This window comes from Mustela nivalis (genome assembly GCF_964662115.1).
Source record: "Mustela nivalis genome assembly, chromosome: 14".
In the NCBI taxonomy this organism is placed as follows: Eukaryota; Metazoa; Chordata; class Mammalia; order Carnivora; family Mustelidae; genus Mustela; species Mustela nivalis.
In genome coordinates, this window is record NC_139033.1 from 81366082 (window position 1) to 81393716 (window position 27635).

At 43.4% G+C, this 27635-nt stretch overlaps 1 protein-coding gene across 2 annotated transcripts in view; it reads left to right on the forward strand.

Moving 5' to 3' along the window:
* CLTCL1 (clathrin heavy chain like 1) overlaps positions 1 to 27635 on the forward strand; it is a 97178-nt gene that overhangs the window by 38638 nt on the left and 30905 nt on the right. For both annotated transcript variants that reach the window (XM_082697423.1, XM_082697422.1), the window contains exons 5-19: positions 2004 to 2117; positions 4976 to 5149; positions 5859 to 6056; positions 7237 to 7437; positions 7534 to 7686; positions 8506 to 8628; positions 10189 to 10326; positions 13187 to 13351; positions 13939 to 14119; positions 15681 to 15844; positions 16952 to 17077; positions 17604 to 17746; positions 18121 to 18355; positions 20281 to 20403; positions 23047 to 23192. In XM_082697423.1, coding sequence (XP_082553549.1) covers positions 2004 to 2117; positions 4976 to 5149; positions 5859 to 6056; positions 7237 to 7437; positions 7534 to 7686; positions 8506 to 8628; positions 10189 to 10326; positions 13187 to 13351; positions 13939 to 14119; positions 15681 to 15844; positions 16952 to 17077; positions 17604 to 17746; positions 18121 to 18355; positions 20281 to 20403; positions 23047 to 23192 — 2384 coding nt within the window. The remainder of the gene's footprint in view (positions 1 to 2003; positions 2118 to 4975; positions 5150 to 5858; positions 6057 to 7236; positions 7438 to 7533; positions 7687 to 8505; positions 8629 to 10188; positions 10327 to 13186; positions 13352 to 13938; positions 14120 to 15680; positions 15845 to 16951; positions 17078 to 17603; positions 17747 to 18120; positions 18356 to 20280; positions 20404 to 23046; positions 23193 to 27635) is intronic.

The following is a 27635-nucleotide window of genomic DNA, read 5'->3' on the forward strand; positions in this document are numbered from 1 at the left end:
CTGGCCAGGTGGTGGGAGCTGCAGAGTGGAGGCCATGCTCTGGGAGCAGGTTGAGTTTTATTAGGCTCAAGCACATGGCTGGCATCTGTTCACTGGGGTTGCTGTGGGCAGAGATATGAGGTGTAAGAATTCAGGATGTTGGATAGACCTGCGGTTCCATAGTTGCATCACTCACCTCGAGAGTGGCCTTAAAACAGTGTCCTTATCTCAGTATTCTCTTGTCAGAAATACTTCCTGAAGTCATTAGTTTGAGTTGGTCTCTAGCCCTCAAATGTTCTCCAAACAAGACTGCTAAATCAGTATGTGGTCCCAAACTTCATTATCTTAAATATTCTTCATTGGATACTTTGGTCTCCTGTGTAATATATATCATGCCGTCCTTAGCTGAGAACCAGTAGAAAAATAGGAGTCAGACAAAAATGTCTTATACTGAGGCTTTCCACCTTGTCACAGACAGAGCTAGGCAGCCACAGGCACCCTTGCAAAGGCAGAACTTGTCCCGCCAAGCTCCCGGTGAAGAAGAACACACCAGAACAAGCCCCCTGTAAGACAGGTGTGCCCATTTATCTCCTGGACTCAGTTGTAAGGCAGGCAGTTCCCCTCAGGACAAAGCTGCGGCTAGGAACAGTCTTCCATGGTGGGGACCCCCCCATAGCAGCCATCCCAAGAGCCACCTCATTTTGTGGTTGAATCTCACTTTCCCTATCGCAGTGGCAGGTGTGGGTCCCTTCAGAGACCTCTCAGCCTTTGCCCCCTGCGCACATCCCTTCTAGTCCAGCCCAGCTGCACTTACGGGAATGGCTCGGTAGTCTTCTCATATGGATCTGAGTTTTGTCTGGACTCCAGTTCCTTGTTTTTTTCTTTTCTTTTTTTTTTTTCTTCCTTGTTCCTTTCTTATAGGAAAGTACCACTTGCCAATAGTTGTGCCCTTCTCCTGCCACCTCCCAAAGAAGCCTGGCTTTCTTACTCATGCCCCTGCTTCTGTTGACGGTGTCCTTATCCTTCCCAACTCCCAAGCAAGAAACACGGCCCTCAAGCTCCATTCTATTCCTGTTACCACTGTCCATCCTCTAGCAAGTCTCACTTCGACGGCAGATGAGGCCCTTGTTACCCATATTTGGGTTAAAGAATAGTCATTTATTAGGTCCTCAGACCCATCCCACCCCTCAAAAAGAATTTTCCCAAGCTACCATTTCTTTTAAGTGCCTGTATACTAAGAGTTTAGTCTCCCTTCATCTTAACTTGCAGTGGCCCCTGCTCACCTGCTACATCAGCCCTCCCCTTTTAGCCCGTCTCGCTGCTTACCTCAAGCCTCTTTGGTGTTTCCCCCTCCTCTCTGCCAGGCCAAATCCACACTATTCTCTAAGTTTACACTCATCAGTTTCTTCTGCTGGGCACCCCCTCCAACCCTTGTCGCTTTGTGTCTTTGACCACCCTTACTTGGGATTTTTTCCAGACTTGTTTTAGCTTTGGTACCTTTCCATTAGATGAGAGGAACTTAAAGCTCTTCTGATAAAAGCAGGGATGGAACCCCTTATCCACTCTCATTCTTCCTGATTCTCCAAAGATTCTTATGAACCCCCCTCCCCAAGCAAAACCTTGAGAAGCTCTCAGGCCTTTGGTACAATCGACTGTCTTGTGAGTTTAGCATTCAGTTATAAGATCTTGTCTACTGATTTGTCTTAGTCTGAGCCATGTCCAGCAGAGCCCCTTGTTTCATGAGCTTCTACACTAAAGCCCAGAGAGGGGAGAAGCAATTCGGCCAACATGCTGGAACTAAATGTTGCTCAGGTTTCCAGTGTTGTTTTTTCCTGTATCCTTGATGGTGGGTAGCAGGTTAGTGAGTAGCATGAGCACTCCAACCGAGAGACTGTCTTTTTTCTTTGTAAAATTATAATTAGCCCTACAAAGTGTGTGCTGTGGCTCTGCTTACCAGTGGGCATTGGTTAGCATCAGTCTGCCACCAATATGTTTACTTGAATTGACTTAAATTTCTTCTCCAGTTGCACATAATTGAAGTCGGACAGCCTGCAGCAGGAAACCAGCCTTTCGTAAAGAAAGCTGTGGATGTGTTTTTCCCTCCAGAGGCTCAGACTGATTTCCCAGTGGCTATGCAGGTATGAATGTGCTGCCCACTACATGAGTTAGAACAAATATGGATCTGGGGGTGGGAGGAACAGCAGGTAGCAGGTTCCTGTGCTTCAGAAGATGCCTGAATAGATATAGTAGAACATGAAGAGGATAACTTTTTTTTTTTTTTTTTTTTAAAGATTTTATTTATTTATTTGTCAGAGAGAGAGAGAGAGCGAGAGCGAGCACAGGCAGACAGAGTGGAAGGCAGAGTAAGAGGGAGAAGCAGGCTCCCTGCGGAGCAAGGAGCCCGATGTGGGACTCGATCCCAGGACGCTGGGATCATGACCTGAGCCGAAGGCAGCTGCTTAACCAACTGAGCCACCCAGGCGTCCCTGAAGAGGATAACTTTAATGCCCATGTTCTAGCTCATGCTGTGTTAACTTTCTCTGGAAAGGAGCACTCTTTTTCTGCAAACAGGGACTTTGTCCAACTCACATACCAAAGTCCCAGGCCTTTTCCTTTTTATTACAAAGATTAGATGTTCTCTGTGATACAGAAATATAAAGAGGAAAACAATCTTTATAGCTGAACCAATTGGATGTTTACCACTGGTTGAATGATCAGAGATCTCACTATTTGTCATATTTAAAAAGTTAGATACACTTTCTCAACAAAATTTGGATCGTGTTTATATATGTAAGATCATACAATCTACTCTCCCTTTTTATTTTTTTGCCCAGTACATCATAGGCATTTGGTATGACATTCTTTGTTAACATTTTGAGAAGTAAACATTTATTTTTAGGCATGTACCATAATTGTAGGATGGTTTAGCTATTGGTTTTTTTTCTGTTCTCACATATTTGACAATACTTAATGATGATTTCTTTTTAAATTTTTTTAAATGTTATTTTTTTAAGCTTGATTTCTGGAAATAGATATGTAATCAAATACATTTTTCCCCACAAAGAGAATTTGACCTTTTTTCTGTTTTAGAGAAACATATATTGTCCATAAATTTCCAACAATATCAATAAACATAACAATAGAATTAAATAGCAACTGAAATCCTACCCCACTGCTAACTGTGACTGCCCCTTTGGAAATTTTTTCATATGCATGCATTTGTGAAGATATACAAAGAGTCTTTTTTTTTTTTTTAAGATTTTATTTATTTGTCAGAGAGAGAGAGAAAAAGCAGGGGAAGCAGCTGGCAGAGGGGAGAAACAGGCTCCCTTCTAAGCAGAAGCCTGATGTAGGACTCAATCCTTGGACCCTAGACCCATGATCTGAGCCAAAAGCAGACTCTTAACCGACTGAGCCACCGACATGTCCCTACAAATAGAGTCTTATGAAAAATGGCTTGGCACTGGCCTTCAGCTTTATGACCTTCTCTGTGTCATAGACCATCCCATACCAACTAAATATATATAATATTTTAATGTCTGTACTTCTGTTCTGTGGATATCTCTAACTCATTTAGACAGTCCCCCATTGGGTATTTATGTTTACAGTAAACACTTCTAGGAGTATTGTTAATCCAATGCTCAGTCCAAGGATAAACTACAGATGAAACTACTGGGTTAGGGATGTGTGCACGACCATGCTGGACAATGTCTAGTGATGTTCATGCCTTCCCTGTGATTGTTGTCAAGATGGGGTGGGTTTACCACTCGTACGCATCTTGTTAATTGTCTCTTCTTGATCTTGGCACTTTTTCTCTTGGGGTCTTTATCTTGTAAGAACTCTGTGTAGTTTTCGGATACTAAGTGCCTGTTGTGTTTCAAATAAATATTTCTCTCTAGTCATAGCAAAAGGTTATTTGTGGTGTGTTCCAGCTTGTGGAAGATATGCATTTTTGTGTGGCTTGGGTATCATGTTTTGAAAAGAATTCTACACGCCAAAGTGATTAAAATATTCACCCATATTTGCTTCTTTTACTTTCTTAGTTTTATTTACTTTTTATATAAAAATCTTTGACCCACCTGGAATTTATTTTGATCTAAAAAATAAGATGAAGAGCCAGTTCTTTTTTTTTTTTTTAAGATTTTATTTATTTATCTGACAGAGAGTGAGCACAGCAGGGGGAGCAGTATGCAGAGAGAGAGGGAGAAGCAGGTTTCCCTGCTGAGCAGGGAGGGTCCTGAGATCATGATCTGTGCGGAAAGCAGACGCTTAATGACTGAGCCACCAGGCGCCCAGAGAACCAGTTATTTACACTCATCTCCCATCCCCATATAGCCAGCTGGCTATATCAGCATTGTATACTGGTTAAAGTCTGTTTTCTACTACTACTCATTCATGTTAAATTCTTATATATGTTTGATTCTATTTCAGGGTTCTCAGTTAAGTTTTGTTTGTTTTTGTTTCTTCCAATTCTGGTACTGTTTTTTTGTACCATACTTTCAAAATTACTATAGGTTTGGGATGCCTGGTTAAGTTGGAGGAGTATGTGACTCTTGATCTTGGGGTCATGAGTTCAAGCCTCACTTGGGGTGGTGAGATGATGTAAATAAATAAACTTGTTAAAAAATAAAGTGCTGTAGGTTTTATAATTTTTTTAAGTTTATCCAGAACTTTCTCCTTATTTTATGAACTCACAGCTTTTTCTGAAGGGATTTGGTAAGAAAGTTAGGGAGAGGATAGTTAGATCTGAAAGACAAATGGAATAGCCTGACTTATTGGACCTTTATTTGAGAGAAGTCAGGGAAAGTATTAGCTTTAATTCTCAAGTGGGCATGACTAGAATCAACTTGGGATCCACGTCTCAGTAGCACACTGCTCTTGCCAGTGATAAATGAACTATTGGGCTAAGGAACTCAAGATCCTCTTTCATCATTTGTAACCCTTTTGCCCTATTTGGCATCTCCTTACTTTTCTACTTGTTGTTCTCTTTCTATAGATTGGAGCTAAACATGGTGTTATTTACTTAATCACAAAGTATGGCTATCTTCACCTGTACGACTTGGAGTCTGGCGTGTGCATCTACATGAACCGTATTAGTGCTGACACTATCTTTGTCACTGCTCCACATGAACCTACTTCTGGAATTATCGGTGTCAACAAAAAGGGACAGGTATGGAACTTTGAGAGTTCATCTCGCATCTTTTCCATTCACTGGGGACTGCAGCTTAACTTTTCCTTCTCCTTCAGGAAAGTGATCAAATATAGTTAGCTCCTGTTATTCAACTTACACCCGTGTCTCCCTTTTCCTTCCTACCATCGCTTTGCCTCTCAGATAGCACCATTCTTAACATAGGATTGATTCTGAGAAGAGTAGCTCCCTGCACAAAGCTTCTACCAGTGGAGTAGTGGTTCTGATACATACCACTAACATATTCAGGCCAGGCACATGTTAACTGGGGAGGGCTGAAAAGCAGGTACTATTCTACCTAAATCACCTTTCTCAACTAAAGTTAAAAAGACAGTTAAAAGAAGGAAATCTGTGCTATTAAAAAAAAAAAAAAAGAACATTGAGATGAAAAACTGGCACTTCCACCTACCCAAATAGGTCATTTTGGCAGAGTCATCTTGGATGCATCAATAGTAAATGTCCATGCAACTTGATGTGTTTCTCATTTGACCATGCTGTTGCTCTACCATGGTATTTTCTGCTGCCATTAGATATTTGGCTCCTGTGCATCTTGTCACTATTGGACCCAACATTCTAGACATACCCAGCCTGAGCCTTAGAACTTTGCTGATACTGCAGTGTATGCGAGTGGGATGTTGGCAGTGTGTGTATGTCCTGGGTTAGGCCAGTTTCACTTGTTGGTTCTTGACAGGTGCTGTCCATTTGTGTCGAGGAAGATAACATTGTGAATTATGCAACCAATGTGCTTCAGAATCCAGACCTTGGTCTGCGTTTGGCCATTCGTAGCAACCTGGCTGGGGCGGAGGAGTTATTTGTGAGAAAATTCAGTACTCTTTTTGCACAGGGGAGCTATGCTGAAGCCGCCAAAGTAGCAGCATCTGCACCAAAGGTAATGGCCCTCGAATGCTGTGTGCCAGCCTGAGAGTAAAATAAATTATAAAAACATTCACTACTGATGTTGGAGTTTTTTAACTGTTTTTTTAGTTGTTTTAGCTTTAAAATTTTGCACCAGTGGCCTGACGACAACGAGACAAATCAATGAAAAGCATATTCCTGCTGCAACATTTTTTTAAAAAAATTCTTTCAGTTCTTATTTATGTGCATATGTATTTCACACCCAGGTTCTTAGCATAGAAAATGCAGAGCTATATTATACATCAAGTGGTTGTACCACATTTTATTTGCATTTACTCACATTCTACTCTTGACTTTCTTTACCCATCGAGAGTGTAACAGTACTGCCTAGGGCATATTCTTTTATTTATTTCATTAGGATAAATTGTCCTGGCCCTAGTTCTGCATCTGAGCAGATAAAAGGTTTTGAGTTGCTTCTCCTTGAAAGGGATTTTTCTGTCTTTCAAGTGATGCTTATGAGCAAACCATTTCTAATCTTCACCCAGGACTTTGAGTATTTTGAATTAGAATGTAATGGTGGTAGTACTTTGCTACTGCAAGGGTGATTTAGAAGCCCAATTCTCACCTTTGTTAGAAGTCACCTGTGGGACTGACATCCATTGTGTTTCTGGGCTTTTTTTTTCCCCCAAGATTTTATTTATTTATTTGTCAGAATGAGAGAAAGAGCGCACAAGCAAGGGGAGCGGCAAACAGGGAGAAGCAGGCTCCTCACTGAGCAGGGAGCCCAATGTGGGACTCGATCCCAGGACCCTGGGATCATGACCTGAGCCAAAGGCAGATGCTCAACTGACTGAGCCACTCAGGCGTCCCTGTGTTTGTGATTTTTGCTGAAGGTGGAAGCCATTGCCTTGGTAGAGGACTTTCTGTTCCTGACAATTAATTCCGGGTAGATTTTCCATTGGCAGATATTTTATTTATTTGAGAAAGAGAAATAGTGAGAGAGAGCACAAGCAGGGAGTTGAGAGAGAAACGGGTTCACTGTGAGCAGGGAGCCCAATGTGGGGCTCAATCCTAGATCATGATCTGACCTGAAGGCAGACACTTAATGGCCTGAGCCACCCAGGTGTCCTGGATTTTTTTAAAATACAGGCCAGTTAAGTAAAGGGACAACTTGTGATTATAACGTAACAATGTACATATCCATTTGTCGTCAGGGAGTCCTACGTACCAGTGACACTGTTCGAAAGTTCCAGAGTATTCCTGCCCAGCCGGGACAGGCCTCTCCTTTGCTCCAGTACTTTGGAATCCTGCTTGATCAGGGTCAACTCAATAAACTTGAATCCTTAGAACTTTGCCGTCCAGTGCTTCAGCAGGGACGCAAGCAACTCTTAGAAAAGTGGCTGAAAGAAGATAAGGTACAAACACGAAATTGCAACCCTCAGTACCATTTGAAAATGAAATCACAGGTTCCTCTGGTCCTAATCTTGCCCTGTCTCTTTGGCACAACACAGCTGGAGTGTTCAGAAGAGCTTGGAGATTTGGTCAAAACTGCTGACCCTACACTTGCTCTGAGTGTGTATCTTCGGGCGAATGTGCCGAGCAAAGTTATCCAGTGTTTTGCAGAAACCGGCCAATTCCAAAAAATTGTCCTCTATGCCAAAAAGGTAATTAGCATTTCACAGATACTTAATTTGTGGTGGGTGATTGCTGATTCTTAGGTTTACGAAATACCCTTCCTTCTATGGCAGTGCTCTGGTGTGAGTTGTCGGTGTTGCTGCTAGCATCTGTCACTCAGTGATAATGATCCTATTTTATTCTCCTCAGTTTTTTGTTTTCCTGTCTTGTGCTTATAGTCCTTCCAGTTCCCTTCCAGTTGGGGGTTTTCTGATAATTTTTTAAGGTTTTATTTACTTATTTGAGAACAAGAGATAGAGAGCGAGAAAGAGCAGAGGAGGAGCGGCAGAGATAGGAAAAAGCAGACTCTCCACTGAGCAGGGAGCCCAAAGTGGGGCTCGATCCTGGGACCCTGGGATCATGACCTGAACCAAAGGCAGACGCTTAACCTACTTAGCCGCCCAGGTGCCCCTTCTGTAATTTTATCTTGTTCTTTTTCTCCCTTTTCCCTCATACCCCTCAGTACCAACTGCGTGTTAAACCCATGTTTCACTGGGGGTCCACTGCAGCTTGTCTATGAAGCAAACTGGCCTGTGTGCTGGGTGTTGGTCAGAGCTGGCACACTTGTCAGGGTGACTTCTTTGTGGTCCAGGCTGTTTGTGTAGTCGATTGATTGTACCTCCACATACATGGCATCATCACATAAGTGGGTGTTGTGTTTAGCATAGGTGCAGCATGTACACATGCTAATATCATTTCTCATTTCTTTGTAAACACAAGTTCGAAACAAAGGATGGGAGCTTTTTTTTTTTCTGTAAGCACTCAGAGTGTTTTGTTTATTTTTCTGATGGGTGTCCCCTTGCCTCTAGGTTGGCTATGTCCCAGACTGGATCTTTTTGCTGAGGAGTGTGATGAGGATCAGTCCAGACCAGGGCCTGCAATTTTCTCAAATGCTAGTGCGAGAGGAAGAGCCATTGGCCAACATTGACCAGGTGAGCATCAGCGGTTGTTTGAGACAGCTTTTTGTGGCTTGTATAACTGTCAAGAAGATCTCTTTTGCTTTTCTCTTACCAATGTCTTGATTCTTTTCTTTGTCTGCTATTAATCTTCCAGTTTTAAAAATCTGATGTACCAGGGAAGCTTGTCTTCTACTCTTTTATTGTTTGAATGCCTGTCATTTACTTTTGTTTTGAAGTGTTTTAGAGGATTTAGGTGTCCAATTGTGAGAATCTTATTTCTTTGTGTGGTGGTTGGGGGTGGGGAGTGAGGATGTTTCTTGACAGCAGTAGCCCCACCTGAGCCCCACCTCAGTATCCTCTGCTGACTGAGGCCACCTGAATTCTGCCTGCGTACCTGTTTATGGTGAGTGCTGTTGAGTCTGCAGACTTTCATCTTGTGGGTGTCTGGCTAACCTGGAGTTAAGTGAATGTGAGACTATTATTTTAGCATAACGTAGTTAGTGTTTAGATATAAACACATGTCTAGTTGCCTTCAGTAAACTGTATGCAAAGGGCTCTGGGTAATACAGAAATATGTAACAAAGTTTGAAGCAAGGCAAAACCAGCAACCTGTATAAATATAAGTATAGTTATACTGGGTTTATACATCATCGAATTTGCAGGATTTTGGAGATCATGATTTAGGGGTTTGAGCCAAATTTATATAGATCTCAAGGGGAAAGAAAACTCCAGATTACATCTGGATTGTATTTCATAGTTCTGAGGTTTTTTTTTTTTTTTAATTTATTTGAAAGAGAGTGAGAGAGAGGGAAAGAGCAAGCACAAGCAGAGGGAGCAGCTGGCAGAGGGAGGGAGAAGCAGACTCACCACTGAGCAGAGAGCTCGATGCAGTTCTCTAACCCAGGACCTTGGGATCATGTCCCGAGCTAAAGGACACTTAATTAACTGAGCCACCCAGGTGCCCTCTAGAGTATTTTTAATACAAACTTTTTTCTTGTACTTAAACATGGAAACAATTACACAATCAGTAAGTTCATTATCTATATTTCATTTTATATTAAAGCTTATTCTTTGATATCTATTTAACTCTGATGATTGTATCTGAGTCAATGTTTGCGTTTTCCTAACTTGCCTGAATAATTAGAGTGTAAGGGCTAGATAGCAGGTGTTGACTGCCTCTAGAATTTGATTAAGTAATGGATTGTTAAGATTACTTGAATCACTTCAGAGAATTTGGGGGATTCACACTGATAAATATACTTGAATAAAATACCTTGTTGGTGAATATGACATGGGTGATATAATTTCACAAAATTTCCTAAAAATTAAGGCCATGAATTACTTGAATTTTGTAATACAAGAAAATGCAGGAATGCCTTGCTGGCTTATTCAGAAGACCCTTAATCTCAGGGTTGAGTTTGAGCCCCATGTTGGATGTAGAGATTACTAAAAGAAATAAATAAAAACTTTTAAAAAGGCAAGGGAAGGAACTAATTATTGAATTTCTAAATGAGATTCAATTTCAGGAATTATTTGAATAGGAAAATAAAACCCATTTCCTTTGGTAAAAATGTGTTTTGCTATCTGTTTCAGATTGTAGATGTTTTCATGGAAAATAGTTTAATTCAGCAGTGTACTTCCTTCTTGTTGGATGCCTTGAAGAATAATTGCCCAGCTGAGGGGCATCTCCAGACTCGCCTGTTGGAGATGAATCTGATTCATGCACCCCAGGCAAGTGCCATATCTAGATTGAAACCAAGGGACAAAGGACCTGTTTCATTTCTGTGTTGGACTTGCACACCTAAACACAGTGCCTTTGGGCTGGGATGTGCTAATGCCTCAGTGGACATTCTCTAGGACCTTCCTACAAGAGATTTCTAGAATCCGTGGTACAAAACTTTCATAGAAACAATGACAACTTTCAGAGAAATAATTACAAGAACAAAATCTTTTCTTTTCTTTTTTTCTTTTATTTTTTAAAAATATTTTATTTATTTATTTGACAGATAGAGACACAGCAAGAGAGGGAACACAAGCAGGGGGAATGGGAGAGGGGGAAGCAGGCTTCCCGCCAAGCCCGATGCAGGGCTTCATGCAGGGCTCAATCCCAGGACCCTGAGATCATGATCTGAGCTGAAGTGGCATTAAGTACATTCACATTGTTGTGCAACCGTTAGCCACTATATATTTCCAGAACTTTTATCATTATCACAAATAGAAAATCCATATCCATTAACTCCCCTTTCCCTCCCCCAGCCCATGGTAACACCCTATTCTACTTACCTTTTCAATGAATTTACTTGTTCTAGATACTTCATGTAAGTAGATTCATATGATATTTGTCCTTTAGTTTCGCTTGTTTATTTTACATTATTTTCAGGATTCATCCATGTGGTAGCATGAATTCATGAATTTCATTCCTTTTTATGTCTGAATAATATTCCATTGTATGTGTATACCACATTTTGTTTATCTGTTTATTTGTTGATGGACATTGGGTTACTCTCACCTTATAGCTGTTGCAAATAGTGCTGCTGTAGATATTGGTGTGCAGGTATAAGTTTCAGTTCCTGTTTTCAGCTCTCTGGGGCACACATCAGAAGGAGACTTGCCAGATCGTGTGGTAATTCTGCATGTCACTTGTTGAGGTGCCACCAAACTGTATTCCAAGCAGTTACACCATTTTCTGTTCCTGCCACAATATATGAGGGTTCCAATTTCTTCATATGTTTGCCAGTGCTTGTTATTTTCTGGGTTTGTTTTTAAAAAAATAGAGACACCTGGGTGGCTCAGTGGGTTAAAGCCTCTGCCTTCAGCTTGGGTCATGATCTCGAGGTACTGGGATTGAGCCCCGCATCAGGCTCTCTGCTCAGTGGGGAGCCTGCTTCCTCTTCTCTCTCTGCCTGCCTCTCTGCCTTCTTGTGATATCTGTCAAATAAATAAATAAAATCTTAAAAAATAAAAATAAATAAAAATTTTAAAAAAATAATAGCTATCCTAAATGGGTGTGAAGTGGTAGCTCATTGTGGTGGGGCATTTCTTGAACTGAAAGTTGGGGGGATGTTAAGTCACATGTATATGCTTTTTTAAATTAATTTTGCATAACATATGTATGAAAGGAGTTTGGAGAAATTTACATCAAGCTTTTAGTTGTCTGAGTGGACAGGATTGTAGTTCACTTTGTTCTTTACTTATTTGTCTTCTAGTTTTTTTTTCTTTATAGTCATCTATTGTTGTTGTGATTAGGAAACACTGTGTTAATTATACTGTTCTGTGATTTCAGGTTATTCCAATCCACAAGTTAGCTACTCTTGTGTGGGTCATGTCTCACCTCTAGGAAACAAAAGTGCTATTAATTTGGTGTTTGGTGTTCTGTTGAACTCCTGTGAGTTGGTGATCATGTATGACAGCTTTTATTAAATGAGCTTTGAAGCAGAAACTAGACACCACTCAGTAATTGAGCAGATAGACCCTAAGAAGAGCCCAAATCTGAAACAGGGGCAGCCTGGATGGGTGCACAGCTGGATACAACACCCAGAACATTGGGACAGTCTTCTCTGGATGTCAGAGGCTGGATGCTATTTTCCTTCTTGGCTCATCTTATATTTTCTGAGTTCTTTAAATGACACTATTGCTATAATAAGGAGGAAATTTCTTTTTCTAAAGAAGATAGTAAGGATAGGTCTGAAGAAAAAGGGTGGGGAGCATCCGGTAAGTTCCAGATATTACAAAACTGTGCTCTCAGCACTTGGTTGGGATTGTTAGGAAGCCCAGAGTGTGCATTACCCTGGAGGAGCATAATGTTAACTAGGTCTGTGGTCACTGTATGGTTGGTACTCCATATTCAGGAAGGAACAGGAAAGAGTGTGCTGGGTGACACCCAGAAGCATGTCTCATCAAGACTCACTCGTAGTTAGATACTGAGGGTCAGATCACTTAACAAGGCAGAGAGGTTGATTGTTGACTCATTCATTCTTAGTCAAGAGGTTGCTTATTTAAAGATGGAATTAAGCTTCATCAAAATTCTTTCCAGGACTGTTAGTAGTTTTTCAAACATAACCCCCTGCTCGTGCGCGCGTGCGCGCACACACCCACACACACACACACACACATCCCTTCTCTCCCCAATTCTGCCTTCAACCAAATTGAGAAGCTTAATGAATACCAGTAGGATTTGTTACTTCCAGGTCTAATTGTAACTGTTGCTAGTCCAAGGATTGAGCTCATTAAAGACTCATGCTCTCATATTGACCTTGACTTGCCATGGAAAACTGTACAAATACGATGGCTGAAAAGCCAGAACAGTAGCCTCGCCTGATCCCAGTAATACGCTTTAGGGCAGAGCCTCGGCCTTTTACACACACCTGGCCCTGCACCCTAGGAGATCAGCGCCTAGTTCAAAGAGCCTCAGGTCACTTGCAAGGTTGTCTAGGGCTCTGCTTGGAGGTGGGGAAGAGGCTGGACCTCGTATAGCCTCTCTCTCCTATGATTACTTTCTGGAGCTGTGCCCTGGGAGACATGGTTTGAGCAGCTACTGTTAAAAAATTATTGCCACAATTCAGACTTTCTTCCTGACCTCTCCATTTCATAGGTTGCAGATGCCATTCTTGGAAATCAGATGTTTACTCATTATGATCGGTCCCACATTGCCCAGCTCTGTGAGAAGGCGGGCCTCCTGCAGCGTGCACTGGAGCACTACACAGACCTCTACGACATCAAGAGGGCTGTGGTTCACACTCACCTCCTCAATCCCGAGGTATTGGTGCGCCGTTGGGGCACTTCTGTTGTGGATGACACCCACATGTCATTAGGGTCACATGCTCCCAAAATTTCCCTATGTCTGTGGTTGTGGGAGTGTGGCATGTGTCTTCCTTGTGCGTGAGCCTTGTCACTGCTATATACAATTCTCATTCAGCCAACACACAAATTCCCCTTGCTCATCCACGCAACTCGGTTCTCATTACCTCTTTCTTCCCATAGTCTATCTCTGACTTAACCCAAAAGAGAGAACCTATTAACATTGACAGCTCTAGCAGGGTTGTGTAAAAATATTAGCAGAAGCTAATTGGTATTGCATTCCATTTATATAATAGGTTTTTGTATCATTTGTGGGGCGTTGCAGGTTCTGGACAGCTTGATGAATAGTTGAGGTTAGTGTCTCATCTGAAGTTAACTCCTGGCTTCTACTTTTTGCCACAAGGGATAGTTGCTTTTCAATCCTTTTAAGTGAAGATTCTTTATATTTTTCACACTCAGTGGGAAAAACTGATCCAGTGATGTTGCCAGTGTTGGCAACATCGAGGATGGTACTTAGCTGTGGACAAACTCTTCCTTGCTTCCCAGTGGCTCGTCAGCTTCTTTGGCTCCTTGTCAGTGGAGGATTCTTTGGCGTGTCTTCATGCTCTGCTGTCTGCCAGCATCAGACAGAACCTTCAGCTGTGTGTGCAGGTGGCCTCCAAGTACCACGAGCAGCTGGGCACACAGTCCCTGGTGGAGCTCTTTGAATCCTTCAAGAGTTACGAAGGTAAATTCCACAGCCTGTAGCCACCTGCATCTCCTCGTCAGGTGTTCGTGTCTGCCTGCCCAACCTGAGTCTTCCTTCAGGCCAGGCCAATGTGTTGGTCAGTGGCAGAAGATTTCTGCTGTCTGGTGTGTGTTACCCAGTGTAGGTCGCTTTTTTGGCATTTGCAAATGAAGCAATTGGTTGGTGTTGGGGTGGGGACGCTTAGAATCCCCCTTGTGTCCCTGGAGCCTCTATGGAACTGAGCATCTTTGTGTCACACACTCCTTTTTTCTGCTGAATGTTCACCAGAAAACTTTGGCCAGTAGTGCTGGAGTACATGGCTCTGAGGGGGCGGCCCCTTTGGCTTCCTCTGAGTAAGAGCCCCATGGAGACTCAGCCCTGTGTAGTTTTGGGGCTGGCAGGCTTGACTGTGGTTGGCTTCCTCGGCCCTGTTGTGGGCATCACACTGAGAATGTGCTGGTTGGGGGATGGCTTTCCCAGGTGAGTGTCTGCTGGGGACAGGCTGAGGCAGGGATAGAAACTGAGCATTTGTCCATCAAGGTGTTAAGCCACTGTTCTTGGCCTAGAATGTTGGAGGAGTGAAGGCAAGACCTCCCTTTAGGGAGCTGCCCCTCTTGTCAAAAGACGCCATTGCAGGAAAGGCTGCAGCAGCAATTAGGTTACATGGGTGGGGAGATGGCAGTAGAGTAGGGTTGGTGGAAGCTGTCTGCCTTCAGGGTTCTGGTTCCTTCCTCCAGGTTACAGCCGAAGACCTCCTCAGGGAAGGTGGTTTTCTCTGAGTATCCTGTCCTGGTCTTGTCACCAGTACCTCCTGGCTGGCTCCTATGAGAGTCAGGAGGTAGTCAGCCTCTGAGGAGTAACAGTGCTCTGTGACTCACCTTGCACCCCCGTCCACAGTGGCTCCATGTGTGCCAACAGCTCAGTGTCACAGAACAGACTCTGGAGGCTCCCAGTGAAAGCCTCTGCTTTCCTCTTCCTGGTTTGTCTTTTTTTTAAAAGATTTTATTTATTTATTTGTTCAGAGAGAGAGCGAGAGCGAGCACAGGCAGATAGAGTGGAAGGCAGAGTCAGAGGGAGAAGCAGGCTCCCTGCAGAGCAAGGAGCCCGATGTGGGACTCTATCCCAGGACGCTGGGATCATGACCTGAGCCGAAGGCAGCTGCTTAACCAACTGAGCCACCCAGGCATCCCCTGGTTTGTCTTTTTAGAGTAGCAGCCACACAGCCCTCTTAGGCTACCTCAGTTTGAATTATTCTTGAAAATGACCGTAGGATGTGCCTGGGTCCCCCAGAAGGATTCCACATACACACACATGAGGTATTTCACATCAGAACATCTCAGGTGTACCTCCCAAGTTTCATGGAAATCTGACTAGCTCCTTGAGGGAGAGGCCAAAGCAGAAGGACTTCACATAGATTTTGTAAGTTGTGAGTGGGCTGTGTGAGCTGGGAGAGTGGAGCATTGTTGTTGTGGGCTGGGCCATCAAGGGCAGGTGGAGTACGACTGTGGAAAAGCCAGGTAGATAGTATGAGGGCATAAGATGGAACAGTCTCTCTTTGTAGGCCTCTTCTACTTCTTGGGCTCAATTGTAAACTTCAGCCAAGATCCAGATGTGCACTTGAAATACATTCAGGCTGCCTGTAAGACGGGGCAGATCAAGGAGGTGGAGAGGATATGCCGGGAGAGTAATTGCTACAACCCAGAGCGGGTGAAGAACTTCCTGAAGGTAAGTGTGACCAGGTTATCACCTCCTTCCTTGAGCAAACCATCAGGAAGAGTTAGAAATCTGGCTTTTTCCTCCATCAGTGTCCCCTGGGTCCTTAGTGCAGAGCTCTACCTTGTGGCCTAAAGTTATTGGAGGAGGCCACTGCTCATTTTATAAGCCTTGAGGCTGGATTCTTAATTATCTGATGTGTGAGTAGAGGGAGTTAGTTTATTTCTGCATTATGTTTCAGCAACATCCCAACTGTTCCTCTGTTAATTAGTCTGGGAAAGTCTATGGAGCAAATAAGCTACTCAGTGCTAGGGGCGAAAAAGCAAGTGTCTTTCTTCCTCATGCACAGACAGGGGTGGATGTGGAGCTAAGTGGGGTAGCCTTTCCAACCATCTTTCAAGGACCAGGCTGTGGCTGCTTTGCCATCTTCAGCATACCACCTTGAATGTTGCCTTCCTGGTCAACTGGAAGAAGGAAAGAGAGGAGGAGCCAGCTCCGGTGGTTTTTGTGGGTGAAGTTGCAGGTCTCATGTGGTATTTTGATTCTCATTCCATTAGAGGAGACTAGGTCATGTGGCCACACCCAGAACTACAAGGGTGCAAGGACACCTGAGAAGTGTTGTGTAGGTATGTCCAAATGAGGGATGGGGAAGACATTATTGTGGTGGACTGCAGAGTTGGGGGAAGCCCCCTGCACTGATGGCTGATGTTCCATGAAGTATGGTTGCATGTCCGGAAAGGCAACCCTTATTGGCAGGTGTTCTTGAAAGTAGTCTATCTCTTTGCTGCTGGGTCTCGGTCAGATTTATACATAATGATCTGCTTGTCTTAACCCAGGAGATACTTGCTTTTAGACCAATTTGCAGTGTTATTGCCAGATTTAGCGGAGTTCTTTTCTGCTTTAACCAAATAGTATTATTATCTTTCCCAAGGCAAACACTATATCCCCAAAAGCAAATGCCTTAAACAACAGCATATCTAGAACAGTTTCATCCTGAGTCTCCTTGGAGCCACCCTGCTACAGAAGCAGAGCCATCTTTGTGTTGATTCATCGTCCCTGTGGTCTGGCTCTTTGGGGTCTTCACTGCCTGCATTATTTCTGTGCTTTCCCAATACACAGGAGGCCAAGCTCACAGACCAGCTTCCCCTCATCATCGTGTGTGATCGGTTTGACTTTGTCCATGACCTTGTCCTATACTTGTACCGCAACAACCTGCAAAAGTACATTGAGATCTACGTTCAGAAGGTACTACTGGGAGCATCACTGGGACCATCACTCCTAGGTGACACCCAGCTGCTTTTGTGCCTTGCTTGGTGGTAATAGCTTACACCTGAGAGATTACCTCTGATCCTGAATGTGTCTGAGACTGGTGGTATCATAGCTTGGGCTGCCATAGCGGAATACCACAGGCTGCATGACTTAAGCAGTTGACATTTTCTAGAGGCTGAAAGTCCAAGATCAAGGCACTGACCCCACCACCTTGGGTTGGTTCTTTCTGAGGCCACTCTCCTTAGCTTACAGATGGCACCTTCTCACTGTGCCTTTATATGGCTTTTTCTCTGATTAGGGCCCCATCCTTATGCCCTCAAGGAACCATAATTATGTCCTCCAGGCCCATCTTCAAATACAGTCACATTAGGGGTTGGAGCTTCAAATATGCATTCTGTCCACCACAGGAGCCCTTTCAGACAGCCATACTGTCCAGGCCTTGGGGGACTTGTAGCAGTGACCTGTGCCTGCAGCACTGAAGTCACCACCTTGACCATTCTAGGTCAACCCTAGCCGGATCCCTGCTGTGGTTGGAGGGCTGCTTGATGTGGATTGTTCTGAGGAAGTAATTAAAAACTTAATCATGGTGGTGAGAGGACAGTTCTCTACTGATGAGCTGGTGGCTGAAGTAGAAAAAAGAAACAGGTAAGGGATCCTAGCTTGGTATCTTCTCTTGCCCCCGGGTTCTAGTGTTTGTTGTTAGGTCTATGACTAATTCTCCAAAGTCCCTTTTCAGTCAGCCTCTAGGCCCCAGGACCACCTGTCTCTGTGGCTGGTCTTTAATGCAACAGATCTTAGATCTAATAGTGAGTTGTTTACTATTGGTAGTACAGATCTTTGAGAAAAACTTAGCAATTGAAATCAGTTTGGAACTCAAGTCTGTTTTGGTCTCTAAAACAACCTGAGGTTAACGGAGTGAGATTTTTGTTTCTAGAAGCAAGCTTCAAAGTTCAGGGTCTGCCCTGGAGGTTTCGGTTGTTAGTTTTGAGACTTTTACGGTGCTCTTCCTTCTTTCAAAGGCTAAAGCTGCTGCTTCCCTGGCTGGAGTCCCGGAGTCACGAAGGCTGTGAAGAGCCTGCCACTCACAATGCACTTGCCAAGATCTACATCGACAGCAACAATAGTCCCGAGCGCTTCCTGAGAGAGAACACTTACTATGACAGCCGTGTGGTGGGCCGCTACTGTGAGAAGCGGGACCCACATCTGGCCTGTGTTGCCTATGAGCGGGGGCAGTGTGACCTTGAGCTCATCAAGGTGGGCAGCAAATACACTAAGCTGCCAGCTATTGCTCTGGCTTCCTGGGGCAGGGCTTCCTCAGTGGGGGCCGAGGAGGGCTTCTTCTGAGCCCCACAATTGCAGATCATGTGGTTACATTATCACCAACTTGGTTTCCTCTTGATTCAGACTCTTTGTTTCCTATCTGCTTATGCCCTGTTGGTATATATTGTACCTGTAAACCTGGCTGGCCCAAGTCTGACCTTTCAGCCTTCTGCCTCCAGTCTTCAGTGTTACTTTGGGTCCTGAGAGCAAAATTGAACTCCTTGGCCTTACTCAGGAGGTTTTCTGTGAACCACAACCCTGCCTCACCAGCCTGACTGCCTCCCCTCTTGCCTCTCTACCCTGGATACTTATGTCCTGTGTGTGCTTGCACTTTTTCCTCTTTTTTTTTTTTTTTTAAGATTATTTATTTATTTATTTGACAGAGAGATCACAAGTAGGCAGAGAGGCAGGCAAAGAGAGAGTGGGGGAAGCAGGCTCCCCGCTGAGCAGAGAGCCAGATGTGGGGCTGGATCCCAGGACCCCGGGATCATGACCTGAGCTGAAGGCAGAGACTTTAACCCACTGAGCCCCCCAGGTGCCCCACACTTCCTGCTTTTCTGAGGGCAGCTTCTTTTTTTTTTTTTTTTTTAAGATTTTATTTATTTGTTAGAGAGAGCAAGAGAGAGAGCGCGCAAGTGCACAGGCAGGCAAGAGTGGCAAGCAGAGGCAGAGAGAGAATCAGGCTCCCTGCCGAGCAAGGATCCCAATCCAGGACTCGATCCCAGGACCCTGGGATTATGACCTGAGCTGAAGGCAGCAGCTTAACCGACTGAGCCACCCAGGTGTCTCCTGAGGGCAGCTTCTTACACGTGCCCTATGCCAGCTGTTGCCGACCACTGTTGCTGAAGGCCCCGTCTTGGGACATCACCCTCGGTCTGCTTACTGCTGCCCTGGCTTGGATCTACATGTTTTATTACTTACGTATCAAATAGTTTGAAACTTAATCTTGTGACTTAAAACTTCAGAAATCTCATGTGGGTTCACCTGATGTTTGACTGTAGGCAATTGGTCTGTTTGCCCTGGGTGCCTCAGAATGTTTGACAATATGGTAAACTCAGCAGCCAGGGAAGAATCTCTTAGGGTATCAAACATACAGAGCCAAAGCTCAAGAGCCGGGCACCAGTTTCTCATCCTACTTTAGCTTTGTACACTGACCATGCATGTGACAGGCCAGGTCTACATAACACCTTGCCTTGCAGTCACTAGGGAACCAGTTTTTGTGAAGTTGGGACTTAAGTTAGTTTCATACCATAAGCCACCTTTTGGCTGAACTTACTACTTTTTTATCAAAACTCAGTTCAGTGACCGATTAGGGATCTTTGCACCCATCTGTCCTACTGGGTGATGTATGATTGACATTCCCTTTTAATGAAGCAGTATTGAGACGAGGGAAAAAAAAAAGTGCTTGTTACAATCGGCTGTGTCAGAAGGAGAAGCTGCAGTGAGATTTCGGAGCAGGCCAGACCAAGCCTGCTTCTGGCCTCGTGCCATGAACACATGAGCAGCTGTTGGACACATACGCAGCATTTAATCTTGTGCCCAGCATAGCACAGATCTCAAACATTTTTTTTGTTTCAGAGCATTCTGGGTAGTGCCACTTTAGAAGGCAACAGTTAGGTTCATGTGGAGAGGAGCTACCACACAGCCATACCCATTCTGAGTTGTTATAAACTACGAAACTTGTGTTTTGAGGTAATCTGTCACCTGAGAAGTACATTGTCACCCCTTTGGGATGCTGCTCCTTCCATGTCAAAGTACTGTTTCTCATTTGGGCTCTGGCTGAACTAAATAAGTTCAGGGGTCCCCCAAATAGTTTTCACTGATTGGCTCTGTTATACACACTAGTGTACTCATTTCAGGTTTGCAACGAGAATTCTTTGTTCAAAAGTGAGGCCCGCTACCTGGTGCGCAGGAAGGATCCAGAGCTCTGGGCTCACGTCCTTGAGGAGACCAACCCATCCAGGAGACAGCTGATCGACCAGGTGAGGAATGGAAATGGGAGTATGTGTATGCATGCCTGCTTTTTGCCCACTCACCATCTTGTGCCAGAGTGACTAGTTAAATTGTTATGTTTAACATAACATCTTCAGACATGTGACCAGACTATCTTGTGAATTTCTCTGGGGTTGTTTATTGGTTAAAGGCACAGAGTTGGCCCTGATCTCCTAAGCTGGGATGTGCTACCCCAGTAAAAGGAATATCTGATGACCTGCTTGCTTGCTGGATCCTTAGTGTTTTTTTTTTTTCAGCTCAGCCCCCAATGACACAAGGTAAGTAGATCTTAAGGTTTTGTCAGCTGAACCTGCCTTTGTTGAGGAACCCCTTGCACCCTTGTGACTATCCAGTGCCTACTCAGAGCTGGGGCACAGTGCCAAGGCCAGGATTCCTCTTATGTGCTGCCTCGCGGATGGTTGTTGACCTCAGCCACTCACTAGGCTTTCTGTACTCTTAGGCAGCAGATAATACTTTACCATTCCCACTGTCTCCTAGGCTTCTGGGGACACTGTTCGGGGATGGGCTGAGATCCAGGTGGGAGCAAGATCCTGGCCCAACAAGTGGCCTTCAGGCCTGAGCAGATCAGCTAAAGTGCCCTCCTCCAACTGCTTTGTGTGCAAAGCCCACTAGGTGGGCTTGTTGGGTTTTCACCTCTATCTCTTCTGATATCAGTCCGACGTTCCCACTCCGCTTTACCTGCCCACTGGCGTCTTCTGCCCCTGTAGAGATCCAGACGTGTATAATTCTGATCTCAGGCTGATTTCATGGGTGATTGGAGTTCTTTGGTAGGTAATCAGCTGACTTTAGGGTACAGGTTGAAATGGTGTCTCCTCCTACTTCCCCGCCATCTTGTCTCCCCCTATCTCTTCTGAATTTCACCTTCTTGTTTGCTGTCCACTGTTCCTCATGTCTGTGCCATTATCTTATTCTTAATAAACTTTACTTTGGAATACTTTTAGATGGCTAGAAGCCTGAGTTATTTTGGACCTCATTATATCAGCTTTGGAGTTACCCATCTCTAAGATTTGTCCAAAGATTGATCTGGACTTGACAAAGACATTGAGCAACAAAGGCCTTGGGCCAGAGTAGATTTAGATTCTGCTAGAGATCTCTCTCCAAATTTGCAGACAACTGGTACTTCTCCAGGTGTGGTTCAGTTGTCTGGCACATCTTACAGGTCTCGTTGCATTGGCACTGGGATGAGCAGCTCTAATGCTGCACTGGGCTGAAGCCAGCAGGTGCCTCTTAGTCTTCCTGTGTCTGTGTGAAGCTCCTGATTCTGTCATTATGTCTGCTAGGACTGAATATTCATAGCCGCCTCCTGAGAGGCATTCACCTCCCGTGCTCCTCTAATTAGAGGGACTGCATGATGGCAGCAGACGGCTTTTAGGTCTGCAGGAGAAGCTCATCATGGAAAGTTTACTTAGAGGAAGCAGCTTCCTGAGGTAACCTTAGATTAGGCATCCTGTTGACTCAAATAGATTGTGGAAATTTATTTTTGCCCTTAAAATAACCAGTGTGTATTTAAAGTGCTCTAAGGTTTTCCAAGAATGGACAGATGTCATGATGGCAGGAAATATACCTCCTACTTTGGATGGATTCTGTGTGCTGTCACAGTTCTCCTTTCCCTTAAGTACACCCTTTTTGTTACTATCTTCTGTTATAGCCCCTTTCCTCACATACCTTTGTATAACCTTTAGGGTTGTTATAAATGCCTCAGAAGAACTTTTGTATCCCATGGTGCCATTGAGTATACAGTGGTCACTTGTGAGGTGGACTGCGGTGATTTTGATTCCAGGTCCTTTGCAGCCCCTCCTGTTCATAGGATGAAAGTTCATGGCCAGAGCTCTATATTATCTATGTTATACCTCCTCTGAGCAATCTGTTCTTTCTCATTAATGCATTGCCATTGCCCATCTCTGATGAAACCTGGCAAAACTGATAGATCCTAAAGTCACCAAAGGTCCCTGGCAGAAAGTGCAAAGAGAACAATGCTGGCCTTCCAGCCTGATGTTATCTGGGAAGCGTACTCTTTGGAAAAATGTGTTTTTCCCCACTTGTGAGTTCTTTTGTAGTTGAGACACCTATAACTGAATGAGGGGTGGTGTGGCCAGTTTTTTGTCAGTCTTGCCCTTGCCATGGGTCTGAGGCTGTGGAACTCAGGGTGTACTCAGTTGCATCCCTGGCAGTGGGTTGGGCCAGAGTAGCTGTGATGCTCTAGGCTAGCAAGAGCTTCCCTGGAGTGTTGTCTTCATTAGAGAAATGGGGCCATATTTGTTATGAACAGTGACCTAAAAAAAAAAAAAGAAAAGCAAACATGTATTTCAGTCGCCTGTTTAAGTGCACTGTGTTACTGGCTTTGGAGTAAATTTGTAGTATGGTTACTGGGGCAGAGATGAGTCTGCAGCCCCTTTGATGTGAGAGAGAAACTAATTGTCAAATAGAGCAGGCTGAAGTCTCTGAAATTGACTTCTTTAGACAACCTTCCCTTTTTGCCTTGAGAAATCTTCTGTTTTCTCTGTGTCTATTTCAGACTGCCATGGGGTAATCCTTCCTTTCTGTTTAGCGTCAAAGATAGTCTTGAATTGACTTTATCTAACCAAATTCTTTCAAATGATACTTCAAACCAGGTGGTACAGACAGCATTGTCAGAAACACAGGATCCTGAAGAGGTCTCAGTCACGGTCAAGGCCTTCATGACAGCTGATCTGCCTAATGAACTGATTGAACTGTTGGAGAAGATTGTTCTGGATAACTCTGTCTTCAGTGAGCACAGGTGAGAGTATGCTGAGGGTAGCTGCTCAATCAGTCAGATTCAAGCCACCCGCCTCATGCTCACTTTCTGTCACAGTTTTGTCTTACCTCACCTGCCCAGCCTCACTGGTTGCTCCCCAGTGTCTTCTCACTGCATTCTGTATCTTTAGTCCTACCTATCTCTTCTAGCCCAACCTAAATTCTACTTTTTCTAGGAATCTGTCCTTCTTCTTGCTTCTCTGGCCTGCACTGTTCTTCTTTAACCACAGTGTTCAGAGGGAGCTAATATTCTTTAGTACCTACTATGTCCCAAGCATGTTAAACTCTTGAAATCATGGTGAACAAAGCTTGGAAACAGATGGCAAGAAAACTAAATCTGGGCATATATCAGGCATGACTTGCTAGAGATGTAATGTAGAACCATGATGAGTAGGAGCTTGGATAGGAAGAACATTCTAGGCAGAAACAATAGCATGAGCAGACTCTCTGGAAATAATAATAGAGCATGCTTCAGTGTGGTTGCACCCAGCGTTTATTTCCACTTTAAAATTCATTATCAGAAAAAAAATTCATTATCAGAGATTCTGCATCAAACAGACCAGTGTATTTGCATCCTGCTATAAAGACTTAATTATAAGGTATATTTTGTAGGTTGTACTATTTTATAGGGTTTTTTTTTTCAAAATTAACTGTTTCATAAGCCTTTTTGATCTTCAACTTTGTATTGTTTATTTTGAAATCCAGAAGGGTTTTCAAGGTCTATGGCATTGTGTTAAAGAGTACTTGTGAGGATATGTTTGGACTTTGTTTATTTGTTGTTTTTTAAGTGCTGCATGATTCATTACTTATGAACAACACCCAGTGCTCATTACAACATGTGCCCTCCTTAATACCCATCACCAGGCTACTCTATCCCCCCACTCCCTTCTGAAGCCCTCAGATTGTTTCCCAGAGTCCATAGTCTCTCATAGTTCGTCTGCCATTCTGATTGCCCCCCCCCTCAGTTTTCCCTCCCTTCCCCTATGGTCCTCCCTGCTATTCCTTCTGTTCCACATATGAGTGAAACCATATGATAATTGTCTTTCTCTGCTTGACTTATTTCACTCCGCATAATCTCCTCCAGTCCCTCCAGCTTTTGTTGATACAAAAGTTGGGTGTTCACCCTTTCTGATGGCTGAGTAATATTCCATTGTATATGTGAACCATATCTTCTTTATTCATTCATTTTTTGAAGGGCATCTTGGCTCATTTCATAGTTTGGCTATTGTGGACTTTGCTGCTATGAATGTTGGGATGGATGTTCCCCTTCCTTTCACTACATCTGTACCTTTGGGGTAAATACCTAGTAGTGCAATTGCTGGGTCATAAGATAGCTCTATTTTTAACTTTTTGAGGACCCTCCATACTGTTTTCCAAAGTGGTTGTACCAACTTGCATTCCTACCACCTCTGTAAGAGGGTTCCCCTTTCTCCACATTCTCAACATTTGTTGTTTCCAGCCTTGTTAATTTTTGCCCTTCTCACTGGTGTAAGGAGGTATCTCAATGTGGTTTTGATTTGAACTGATGGCTAATGATGTTGAACATTTTTTCATGTGTCTGTTAGCCATTTGTATGTCTTCTTTGAAGAAGTATCTGTTCTTGTCTTCTGCCCATTTTTTGGCTTGATTATTTGTTTTTTGAGTGTTGAGTTTGAGAAGTTCTTTATAGATCTTGGATACCAGCCCTTTATCTGTCATGTCATTTGCAAATATCTTCTCCCATTCCATGGGTTGCCTCTTCATTTTGCTGACTGTTTCCTTTGCTGTGCAGAAGATTTTTATCTTGATGAAGTCCCAAAAGTTCATTTTTGCTTTTGTTTCCTTTACCTTTGGAGACATGTCCTGAAAGAAGTTGCTGTGGCTGATGTCAAAGGGTTATTGCCTATGTTCTCCTCTAGAATTTTAATAGATTCTTGTCCCACATTGCAGTCTTTCATCCATTTAGAGTTTATCTTTATGTATGGTGTAAGAGAATGGTCAAATGTCATTATTCTGTATATTGCTGCCCAACTTTCCCAGCACCATTTATTGAAGAGACTGTCTTTTTTCCATTGGATATTTTTTCCTTATTTGTCGAAGATTAGTTGACCGTAGAGTTGAGGGTCCATTTCTGGAGACACTATTCTGTTCCATTGATCTATGTGTTTGTTTTTGTGCCAATACTGTGCTGTCTTGGTAATCACAGCTTTGTAATATAGCATGAAATGAGGCGACATAATGCCCCCAGCTTTGTTCTTCTCTTTCAACATTTCCTTGCCAATTCAGGGTCTTTTCTGGCTCCATACAAATTTTAGGATTGTTTGTTCCAAATCTTTGAAAAATGCCAATGGGATTTTTTAAAATTAACATATAATATATTATTTGTTTCAGGGGTACAGGTCTGTGAATCATCAGTCTTACACACTTCACAACACTCACTATAGCACATACGCTCCCCAATGTCCATCACCCAGCTACCCCATCCCTCCCACCCTGCTCTCCTCTAGCAACCCTCAGTTTATTTCCTGCGGTTAAGAGTGTCTTATGGTTTGTCTCCCTCCCTGGTCCCACCATGTTTCTTTTTTCCCTCCCTTTCCCCCACGGCCCCCTGCCCTGCCTCTCAAATTATTCATATCAGAGAAATCATATGATAATTGTCTTTCTCTGATTGACTTACTCGCTTAGCGTAATACTCTCTAGTTCCGTCCATGTCGTTGCAAATGGCAAGATTTCGGGGGTTTTGATGGCTGCATAGTATTCCACCAATGGGATTTTGATAGGGTTGGCATGGAAAGTATAGATTGTTCTAGGCAACATAGACATTTAAACAATGTTTATTCTTCCAGTATGTGAGCATGGAATGTTTTTCCATCTTTTTGTGTCTTCTTCAGTTTCTTTCATAAGTGTTCTGTAGTTTCTAGAGTACAGATCTTTACCTCTTTGGTTAGGTTTATTCCTAGCTATCTTACGGTTTTTGGTGCTATTGTAAATGGAATCGATTCCCTAATTTCTCTTTCTCCAGTGACAATTTTAGTGTATAGAAAAGCAACTGATTTCTTTTTTTTTTTTTAAAGATTTTATTTATTTATTTGACAGAGAGAGATCACAAGTAGGCAGAGAGGCAGTCAGAGAGAGAGAAAGGGAAGCAGGCTCCCTGCTGAGCAGAGAGCCCGACTTGGGGCTCGATCCCAGGACCCTGAGACCATGACCTGAGCTGAAGGCAGAGGTTTAACCCACTGAACCACCCAGGCACCCCGAAAAGCAACTGATTTCTGTGCGTTGATTTTATATCTTATCACATTACCAAATTACTGTATGAGTTCTAGTAATTTGGAGGTGGAATCTTCTGGGTTTTCCACATAAAGTATCATGTCATCTGCAAAGAGAGAAAGTCTGACTACTTCTTTGCCAATTTGAATGCCTTTTATTTCTTTTTGGTGTCTGATTCCTGATGTTAGGACTTCTAGTACTATGTTGAACGATAGTGGCGAGGGTAGGCATCCCTGTTGTGTTCCTGATCTTATGGGAAAAGCTCTCAGCTTTTCCCCATTGAGAATGATACTCACTGTGGGCTTTTCATAGATGGTTTTAACGAAATTGAGGAATGTGCCCTCTGTCCCTGCACTCTGAAGAGTTTTAATGAGGATGCTGTATTTTGTCCAACACTTTTTCTGCATCAATTAAGAGATCATATGGTTCTTGTCTTTTATTAATGTGTTGTTCTATCACATTGATTTGTGAATGATGAACCACTCTTGCATCCCAGGGTTAAATCCAACCTGGTCATGATGGATAAGACTTTTAATGTACTGTGGGATCCTATTAGCTAGGATCTTGTTGAGAATCTTGGCATCCATATTCATCAGGGATATTGGTCTGTAATTCTCCTTTTTGATGGGTCTTTGCCTGGTTTTGGGATCAAGGTAATGCTGGCCTCATAGAATGAGTTTGGAAGTTTTCTTTCTGTTTCGATTTTTTGAAACAGCTTCAGAAAAATAGGCATTATTTCTTTAAATGTTTGGTAGACTTCCCCTGCGAAGCCATCTGGCCCTGGACTCTTGTTTTTTGGGAGGTTTGGAGTACTGCTTCAATTCTGTTACTGGTTATTGTTTGTTTTTAAACTGAGAAATGCTAAATGATAAATTATGGAATGTGAAATTGTATTTTAATGGAATCCTATGCCCTTATTGATTACGGGATTCTAGAGGTAAGGTACCTGAGGTGGCTAGGGTATACTGTCTTGTTGTCAGGCCACCCTCCTTTGCTAGATCTTAGCCTGTTGGTACTTCCCACAGAAAAACACTTAAAGGTGGTTCTGACTCTGTGTGCTGACTCCTTGGACACTTTTTTTCTCTCACATGCAATGGGACCTTCAAGTTCTTGCCCTTCTTTCTGTGACTTGAGTGCTTCACCAGACATAGTTTTCCATGCAGGTGAAAGTAGCCTG